General features: G+C 45.9%; 1 protein-coding gene across 3 annotated transcripts; it reads left to right on the top strand.

Moving 5' to 3' along the window:
- The first annotated feature begins 134 nt into the window (after positions 1-134).
- On the top strand, positions 135-4,920 carry Shisa3 (shisa family member 3). Of its 3 annotated transcripts, none has more exons than XM_013518029.1 (3): positions 135-925; positions 3,507-3,743; positions 3,899-4,920. In XM_013518029.1, the coding sequence occupies exons 1-3, from the start codon at positions 649-651 to the stop codon at positions 4,003-4,005; spliced, it is 621 nt and encodes a 206-aa protein (XP_013373483.1). In that variant the 5' UTR covers positions 135-648; the 3' UTR covers positions 4,006-4,920. The 3 variants fall into 3 exon arrangements, with proteins under 3 accessions (XP_013373483.1, XP_013373482.1, XP_005391978.1); XM_013518028.1 differs by having other exon boundaries at positions 3,896-4,920; XM_005391921.2 differs by having other exon boundaries at positions 3,507-4,920.
- The last annotated feature ends 4,701 nt before the right edge of the window (positions 4,921-9,621 follow it).

Below are 9,621 nucleotides of genomic sequence, written 5' to 3'. Positions count from 1 at the left end.
GAGCCGAGCGGCAGGACGCGCACCCCCGCGCCGCCGTGATTAGCTCCCGCGGCGCGACCCGGGAGGGCGGACTCTTTCTTCACCCTCGCGGTCGCCTCCTCCCTCTTCCTTTTTAAAGGACGCGGCAGGCAGACCTGTCAGCAACCCGGCGCGGTTTGCACTTGGCCGCCGCGGGAGCGTCTCCTGCTCGCGTGACAGACAGGGGCGGGGGTCCTGCACGTGGGAACCACTTCTCTTTCCTTTGGGCTCCGCTCGCACCGGCCACAGCCACAAGTCAGGACCCTGCACGCTCCTGGATGTGGCCGCCCCGGGCGCGATGGCTCCCGTGAGGCGTGGGGAGGGAGGTGGCCGGGGACTTGACGGTCCCCTCGCGCCCGGAGCGCAATGAGCCGGGCAGAGGGCGGCAGCAGCGGTCCTAGCTGGCTCCTTCCGCGGGCTTCCGCCCCTCGGCCCCGAGCACCATGCTGACCTCTGGCCTGCACAGCCCGCGGCGCAGCCCCCGCTGCCTCCCCGGCCCCTGCTAACCCACGCCAAGCGGGCGCCGAGCCCCGGGGAAGGCGGAACCGTGGTGCGCCCTGAGCCCCAGCCGCGAGTCCCTCCCGGAGCCCGGCCGCGCGTCCCTCTGGCCGCCCAGCGCGCGCAGCGGCGATGGGGGCGCTGCTGGCGCTCTGTCTCCTCCTGGGCTGGCTGCGCTGGGACCCGGCGGTCGCCCAGCAGCCCGGCGAGTACTGCCACGGCTGGGTGGACGTGCAGGGCAACTACCATGAGGGTTTCCAGTGCCCAGAGGACTTCGATACGCTGGACGCCACCATCTGCTGCGGTTCCTGCGCGCTCCGCTACTGCTGCGCTGCGGCCGACGCCAGGCTGGAGCAGGGAGGCTGCACGAACGACCGCGGCGAGCTGGAGCACCCCGGCATCACTGCACGTAAGCGCGGGGTCTTGGGAGGCCAGGCCCTCGTGCGTCCCGCAAGCTTGCTTGCGCGCGGAAGGGCGCGGCAGGCCTCCCTGGGTCTGCGCCCACAGTGCACCCAGCTGTGTAGGGGATCAAGGGAAGATGGGTGCGTTGTGGGTTTGGGGGCCCTATTCCCTAGCAGTCTGGCTCCCTGCTACATGCGTTCCCTAAGGGTCTGTCCCGGGCAAAGTTTGCAGGGAAAACGAAGACAGCGGGGCTTGCACCTGGTGGCTCTGGGGAAAAGAACTGGAGCTCCGAGAGAAGGGTCATCTGGGGAGCACCAACCTAGGCTTAGGGTTTTTAGGGGTGGCCGGCCCCTTATTGCGCTCCTTGGTCACTTGGGGAGGGACGATGGGGAAGGAACATGACTCTTGTCCAACGGTCATTTGTAGCCTTACAGGGTCACGGAACTTGAGCCGCGTGTTTCTCTCCCTCTCTCTCTCTCTCTTTCTCTCACCCCCCATCCCTTGGTGGCATTTCAAAGCCGCTGTCTCTTTCTCCCGACTTCCTTTCATTTCTCTGCATCAAATTACCCTCTGAGGCCCACCCGCTATTGTCAGGCCTTTCAGAAATACCCAGGTCTGCTAGGTGGAGATTTAGAAACTAGGGTCGTAGGGGCTTCCCCGCCCCCCTATTCTCACGTCGGAAAACACGGGTCAAATTTCCGCTCCCTTCAGAGCCGAATAAATCATGACCCCAGCAGAGGAAATTTACACCTTGAAAAAAGTTTTCCACCTTAATCGGAACATCAGGGAAACCTTTTAGAGCTGGAGGCGCTGGTTTTATGGCCGGGAAACCGGAGAAGCAGGCGGAGCGGAGAACCAGTGACTCCCCAGGACTCTGAGGCGCGCAGCAGGCAAAGGAGGTCTCCGGGAGAGGCTGGAGAGATCGTTAACCTTGCTGGAAGCCCCTTCCCCTCAAACTGATAACCCAGGGAAAAGGAAGTCTGCGCTTCTTTAGCCCTCCATTAGACCCTCTTGGGATTTAATTTTGGGGTTCAAAATGTCCAATCTAGAAGACTTGGGAAGTGAGAAAAGATTGCAGTGCAAAGTAGGAAACCTTAGGCTATCCTTGGCCTGTGTGGCAAAACACTCTTCCCCCTATGGCTTCCCTCCCCTGACCCTGAGGACTCGGTTCCTCTGAGCACAGAGCTAATCGCTGAGTCTCTGGCAGGACGTCCTGGCTTCTCTGGTGCCAGAGGACAGCAAGCTAGAGGGGCAGTCAGTCTCCCAACGCCCAAAGTCTGGGATCAGGCAAATCCTGGACAGTGGCTCTGTCATTTACCAGCAGTGGAACCTCGAGCAAGTTACTTAGCTGTTCTGGCAGCTTCTCAATTTTAAAGTGGACACACTGCTCTCAGAGTAGTTGATTTGTAGATTAAATGAGTGTATGAGGCTTAGCTCAGTGCCCAGTAAGTTCACCTGGTGCTATTTACATGGACAGTGGCGGGGGGGGGGGGGTGGGGGGGGCGCTACTCACGAGCTTATACTCGGCAGCACACAGTTGGTGAGAGTTACCTGTCATTCACTGGCTGTGTATTTGTGAAAGTGACAAACACTGGTAGATTTCTACATGTAGAAGAGAGATCTTGCTCATTTCACAGGGCTTCCGTGGAGACTTGACTCAGATAAAGGAAAAGTCAGCACACAGTAGGGCTGTAGCTACTGCAGATTTTCTGTCTTCTACCTCTAAACTGCAGGCTACATCCCAGCATGGTACTATCAGACAGGGGAGAGAAATGGAGAAATGCCCAGGATGCTTCTGGGGTGGGAGATTTTATACAGTATCTGCCTTGTGGAGAGAGAAGGAAATGAGTTTGTCCTGTCTGAGGGATACTCATATGTAAAGTCTGAGCTGCCAGCACTAAGAACTTCATCATGGTCCATCTCAAGTTCAGCCGACTTTCCCAGACCTTGGGTGGGAATGGAGACAGAAGTGTGGCCCCTGGAGTCAACATCCCAAATTGTTTCTGCAAAGAACCAGTAAGAGCTGATAGTTTGTGCTAGAGTAGGAGACATGGTAGAGTGGGGCTCACTATGGATTTATTTAAACTGTTCTTTCTGGAGTCTCATAAAGTCCTGCAGATCTCGTTTAATAAACCTTATTCTCTTTGCTTAGACTGGAGATCCCTGAGCAGGATATGGATTGTCAGTCTAAGAGACAGGTCAAAGCCCTAAGTGCCTCACCGTGACAAAACTACTAAAACCTGGATTTAAACCTAGAGTTATAGTAACTCACACTTTCCCTCCAGTGCATGAACAGGAGGGTGGATTCTGTTTTTTTCTGACTTCCAGATGTGCAATACGATGGCTAATTGTTAACAGAGCCTGTAGTATCAGTTTGCTTCCTCCCTGCTAGGAGTAGAAAGAACATTTCCTCCTCACACTTTGCATTTGGGAAGTTACCAGTAACAAGCTTTGAAAAGTTACAGCTGACAATAGTGCTAATATTGTACTTTTCACTTGCCGCCCCCTAAACTTCCCAAGCAAAGCTCAAAGTTTGGGAGCCCTTCTCCTGAGCGTGTGTATGTGTGTGTTCTGTTCTTGTCTTGTAGAGCCTGTCTACGTTCCCTTCCTGATCGTCGGCTCCATCTTCATTGCATTCATCATCTTGGGCTCTTTAGTGGCTATTTATTGTTGTACCTGTCTGAGACCCAAGGAGCCCTCGCAGCAGCCAATCCGCTTCTCGCTCCGCAGCTATCAGACGGAGACCTTGCCCATGATCTTGACCTCCACGAACCTCAGGGCACCTTCCCGGCAGTCCAGCACAGCCACCAGCTCCAGCTCCACAGGTGGTTCCATCCGCAGGTTCTCTTTTGCCAGGGCTGAGCCAGGCTGTCTGGTACCCTCACCACCCCCTCCTTATACCACAAGCCACCCAATCCACCTGACCCAGCCGTCCGGTTTCCTTGTGTCACCCCAGTATTTTGCTTACCCTCTCCAGCAGGAGCCCCCGCTACCTGGGAAGAGCTGTCCAGACTTCACTTCCACCTGACCGCACATGGCCATGAAGCTACTGTGTGTAGTCAGTGGCAGACAGATGGAGCACTGTAGCCGTTGCCACACTGAGAGCTCCCCTGTAACCACTCCTCGTCATGGAAGAAAGTGCTAGGAAGATACAGTGCCTTCTAGTCTTAGGGTCTTAGCTCTAGTCACAGAAGGTTTGGCTTTACAAGCATCGTGACCATTCCATTTCAGTTTATGCTATTTTTATGAAAAATGCACAACAGTTTGACTTTAAAGTTGCAGTCTGGCCGAAAATTCAGCTACACTGCCTAGAAGAGAAATACATGTTCCTTTTTATGTGTTTATCAAGTTACATACAAATATATAAGTAAATACCTAATTGTGATTATCAAAGTTTCACTTAAAAATTAACTATTAAGTAAACTTGAGGGGACAGGGAACCACCTATTTATAACTTTGGGAGTAATCTAACCATGAATAATATTAGCACGGTGAGAACATTTACTTTTTAAATTAATAACTAAATTTTGTTTAAAATGTGAGAGTTTTGTCATAATACAAGATTTCAGTAACCATATGGATTTAAAGTTTTAAATATGCACTTAGACATTCATTGTAACAGAGGTTCTATGTGAAATCACTTTCCCTACACACCAGAGGGAATATTTATTACAGACTTTTGTTCAGCAACATTTAGTGTTTAAATGAAAGTTGGACAATTGGGTCTTAAAACATTTATTTGTAAAATGAGTTATGTATAAATGTAAAGAACTGTAATTTAATGTACTTACCACATTGACGATACTAAATATTTAGTAGTCACACTGTGATTTTTATGTTAATAACTCTGGAATTTAAAGTAAAGCTATTGGTGTAATCATTTAATATCACATGTCTCAAATGCCTCTGAGTTCCATGTCTAATGATTACATATTTGGGCATATAACCTGCTGGGTTAGAATAAATAAAATAATTTTCATGAATTCTATTTGAAATTTTAAATCAGAGTACTTTACTTTATCCCCTTAGTGCTAGTCAATAAAAGGAAATGTCTTTACTTACCATATATTTTGAAAGTAAAAGAAATATTCTCTGCATCGGGGCTTGTGAAAGCAGTGAAGGACGTAAACTGTGATAGACATTTCAGACTGTGGGCTGCGTGCAGTTCTCAGATGTGTCACTGGGCTTGTAGAGTTTCAGTATCTGGATACTTCACAGAAGAACCTGGATTTCTGCTACTAGGGACACACAGAAGATGCAGTACTGTGGGTCCTACTCTGTCAAGTGGTCAGGCCAAGACAGGACACCTGCCGTGTGCTGGTCTCCTGCCAGGCCTCCCCACCTTGGCCTGTCTCCTTCAGTTGTATTTCCTAACGTGGAGGGTGCTGTTTTGGAGTCCAGTTCATGTGAACTGACTTTTGCCATGTCACCCTTAGTAGTCCTTTTCAAAACTAGTCAGAGTTAGAACTCTGGTGGTTCTCAGAGTTAGTTACAACTCTGGGATTGATTAGCCCTGCCTGTTTGCATGCAGCTGGGGACAACAGGTCAAAGACATCCGTTTGGCCAGTCCAGAGGCAGGGAGGGGGACAATGAGTTTTAGTTTCCTTCTTTCTTCCGTGTCTGAAAATGGCTTGACTTCACGTATCTCAAGATTTTAGAAAATAAAACAGCTGAATGTAAGAAGTTAAACATTTGTGAGCATGTTCTAGGACACACTCATATCACTAGACTTTTTTTTCACATGCTAGATACTGTCCCTTCTGTAGTTTTAAGCTATCCTTTACGAGGTCTTATTATTCTCCAAGCACCCTGCTAAGTACATGTGTTCACTCACGCCATCCTCCAAACGGGGAGGTAGTGTAAGTCCTGTTACACAGATTTGGTGCTGGAGGCACAGAGGAGTGCAGGAACTTCTTCAAGATCCACAGCTGGTCAGTAATGGCACTGGTATGTAAAAGCAGATACAAACACCAGGGAAGCAACTACTATGAGATTTTCATGTCTCTGGGTAAAAAAACCCACTGGAGATTTTAAAAGTACAATGCCCACTTTCTAAAAAGGGTGATGATTCTCAGCTCTGTTGGACTCAGTGAGCTTTATTCAGAACAAATATGTTGAGATAACTATCCAAAAATGATAGCTAATATAACTCATGATACCCATAATTACAAAAAAATCAATGCAATATTCTAATGGTAAATAGGAGAAAGAAAAAGAAGGTAAGTTATTACAAAGAGTAACCAGCGGTGTGGGCAGACTTAACAAAGGGCTCAGACACTAACTCCTTCTGACATCTCCGATTTCATACTAAGGCAACTCAAATACAGTTGCATTGCTGCTGTTAATGTAAATTTTGCAAAAAAAGCAAAGTTTGGTTTTCCTTTGCACCATGGTTGTGTATCTGGAAAATTCAAGGTAAACTAAGAGACTTTCTTATAGAGTTTTCCACTGATGGGGATGCTGGGACATCCTAAAGTCGTGCTCATGGACAATAAATCTTTGTTATATAGACTCTCCCATGCCTTGCAGTGTCTCTGTTATAATCAGGTCCTTCATGATGAATGCCGATAACACACTCACTTTCCCCCCAAACATTCTAACACCAGGATGCCCTTATGCGATTCCATCATGTCCTCTAGAGGGTGCAACCTCCTCCTCCCCAGAAAGAACAATTTTATTTGCCATTCCTGTAGAGAAGAGTTTATGTCCATTAGGCAGACCAGTGCTAAGGGACTCAGAAAGCTCACATCTGCAGATTTCCTTGCCTTAGCAGGATGCCCCAGTTGATCAAGTTAACTAGCCATAATTTGTTTAAAATTATGCATTCGGAGACAACTAATCAAATCAGATCCCCATATACTTGGTGATATACAGTATATGTCTTTGTACATGTCTTCCCTCTGGAAGCTGAAGCTCCGTAGCTGGTAATGTTAGTACTCATGATCTTAGGGTAATAAAGTCAGCCTATGGCAGATTTGTAGACACTGTCCCATTCAATAAGACTTTGGTTCCCATTCCTCACCTATGACTCAGACCTTGTGAGAGAGGTCCTATAAAATGCAGTTCTGATTTAAGCCACTATCTACTATGGGTTCAGGCATGACAACAAATACTTGGGCTGTACTATATTATTGTTACATTATGTTATCCTGTTATCTTCCTGCTGTTGGGAAGCTCACAGGCTGTAACCCACAAAACATCACACTTCCTGGCGGCACAAAGAGCACTGTCTTATTCTGGAGGTGCTATGAGACCTGAGCATTGAGAGATGTGTGGGATTGGAATGAAAACTGCGTGGAGAGAGGAAAGGAGTGGTGGGAGTAAGAGGAACAGCATATTAGGCAAGATGCATCCATGAGTGTGAAAGGAGGAACATTCTGGAAACCAGACAGAGAACTCAGAAGAAGAATGGGGTGGAGAGAGAAGCAGGGGCAGATTGGAGCTCCTGAACACCATGTAGGTTGGATATATACCAAATGGGAGCCTTAGAGGATTTTATGGGGGACAGTGACTTGATCACATCCTCGATTTAGGAAGATTGGACAGCAAGGATCAAATCAAGTCACCTGAAATTCCCAAGGAGATGCTCACCACTATGTACCACACCAACAAAATTCAGCAGAAACTTTCCTGACTCAAGCTTTTATTAGTACCACGAAGAACTTGGGTCTTAATATCCTCAAGCTAGAATTATTGTGAAAATCAGAGAGAGTTCTGTTCTATAAAGGATAGTTATGCCAATAACTGGATTATACTTATTAGTCCTAAGTGCTTTATGAGTTGTGTCATTTAATCTAATCTGAAGTAGGGACTATGCCATGCCTGTTTTGTAAATAGAGAAATCCAGGCAGGGATATTAACCACTATGACTAAGGATAAATAAACTATAATTGAGTCAAGATTTGAATCTAGGTCTGCTTTGCAACTCTGTATTTTTTAAGGTATTAGACCTAAAAGGCCTAATTTTCTCAGGAAAAAATAACCCAGACTACATTTCAGAAAATATATTGGAGTTTAACTTCACTTAGTTTATTTTCTCCTTTGTAGAGACATCAATAGTACCTTATTTGCTCAAGGTTCTCTTGATAAGAAGTTGAGATACAACATCACATTTACATTTTAGCCGGGAGGGAGCTAAGATGTGAATGTTAAATCACAGAAAACAGGTGTAATGCTCTAGAACAACAACAAAAAAGGCTGAATACTGTAGGAGGTTAGATACCATGTTGCTTAGGGGACAGAAAAAGAGAAAATGGCCCTACAGTTTGATGTTTAATCCTTGATAGCCATTGGCCAAATTCCTTTTTTTGCCTGGGGTGGGGCACTCTTCCATCCAACAGAGATGTTGGTCTATGTTAGCAGCTTTCTTTCACTGTAACAAAAACCCAGGGATAGAATTGAACAAAGGGAAAAGATTTATTCAGCTTACAGTTTTGGAGGTTCTGGGCTGTGACCAGTCACCATCTTATTGGTTTGGGTCTATGGCGAGGCAGCACATCCTGGCAGGAACATGTGACACAGAAAAACTGCTCACATCTTGAGACAGGGAACAGTGAGGAAGAGAGGAGTCCCACAATCCCCTTGGAAGACATGTTCCCAATGATCTAGGGTCCTCACTAGGCCCCACATCCTTTATGTCCTACCACTTCCCAGTAGCACAACTCTGATGACTAATCCTTTAACACAAGGGCTTTGGGGAGACATTTAAGATCCAAACTACACAAGATCTATACATTAATTTTTTCGTATGCCTTAGAAAACATACTTCATGTAATAAATGTTTCAAATTTTATTATTCATTCCAAAGTCCATTGATACTTTTGTCTAAATGGATTGCTTCTTTTTAGTTTTCCCATCTGTTTTCCTTTTGTTGGTGTGAATATTGATTAGCTACTTATCGTAGTGAATTTTCCAGATTGACTTAAATCTGTAAGAAATTTTCTGTCTAAAATTAGATTAACAAAAAGATTTCCTGAAAAGTGGACGCAGTCATGACTAAGAATTTGGCCCATTAGTGGTTCAGTTTTGCACAATCTAAAAAGTGTATTTAGCATACGTTCAGGAGAAATAGGAATTTATAGGCACGTTAAGCTATCAAGGGAACAAATTATTAACATATTCATATGCACACAACTAAAATTGCAATTAAATGTTCATTATTAATGAAATTATTCTGGCAAAGAATTCTTTTCCATTGCTAGGATAGTTTTTATGTAGTTTTTATTTTGAAAGAAAGACTGAATGTTAAAATGTGCCATATTTTCCAACAAATTTTATTAGCTTACTTGTGAAATTATCCAGGTTAGAAACATTTTTATTCATTAAAGTGAGATTGGTTGTGTATTACTGAAATGGAGAGGCCTTAAGCATACAAAACAAACTTAAATGGAGATAATGTCCTCAACTTATGGGACTGTATTTCAAATTTGCTGTTTCCTTATGGTAGTAGTAGAAGATACCTTAGGTCAGTGTAAACATGGTGCTTGTTTTAAGAGGAATGGCACTGAATGTGAAAATCATATGCTACAGTTCACAGGTAATTTCTCCATAAATTGTTTTGCTATGGTTTCACATGGAGATTCAGACCCGATTGACCCTGCGATTGTGGGAGAGGGCAAGGGACGCCAGACAGCTGAACACACGTGGCTTCAGTCTAATAAAATCAGAAGCTCCTCGAAAGGTTCCTCCAAGACTGGCGAACTA

Source organism: Chinchilla lanigera, unplaced genomic scaffold (assembly GCF_000276665.1).
Source record: "Chinchilla lanigera isolate Chin_1 unplaced genomic scaffold, ChiLan1.0 scaffold00042, whole genome shotgun sequence".
NCBI lineage: Eukaryota > Metazoa > Chordata > Mammalia > Rodentia > Chinchillidae > Chinchilla > Chinchilla lanigera.
This window is presented reverse-complemented; position numbering and strand designations above follow the sequence as displayed.

What these genes read in the sequence shown, in the direction of transcription:
- Shisa3 (XM_005391921.2), top strand. Translation starts at nt 649, where the DNA reads ATGGGGGCGCTGCTGGCGCTCTGTCTCCTCCTGGGCTGGCTGCGCTGG. An exon ending in GCACCCCGGCATCACTGCAC is followed by an intron (nt 926 to 3,506) that starts GTAAGCGCGGGG and finishes CTTGTCTTGTAG; the next exon opens with AGCCTGTCTACGTTCCCTTC.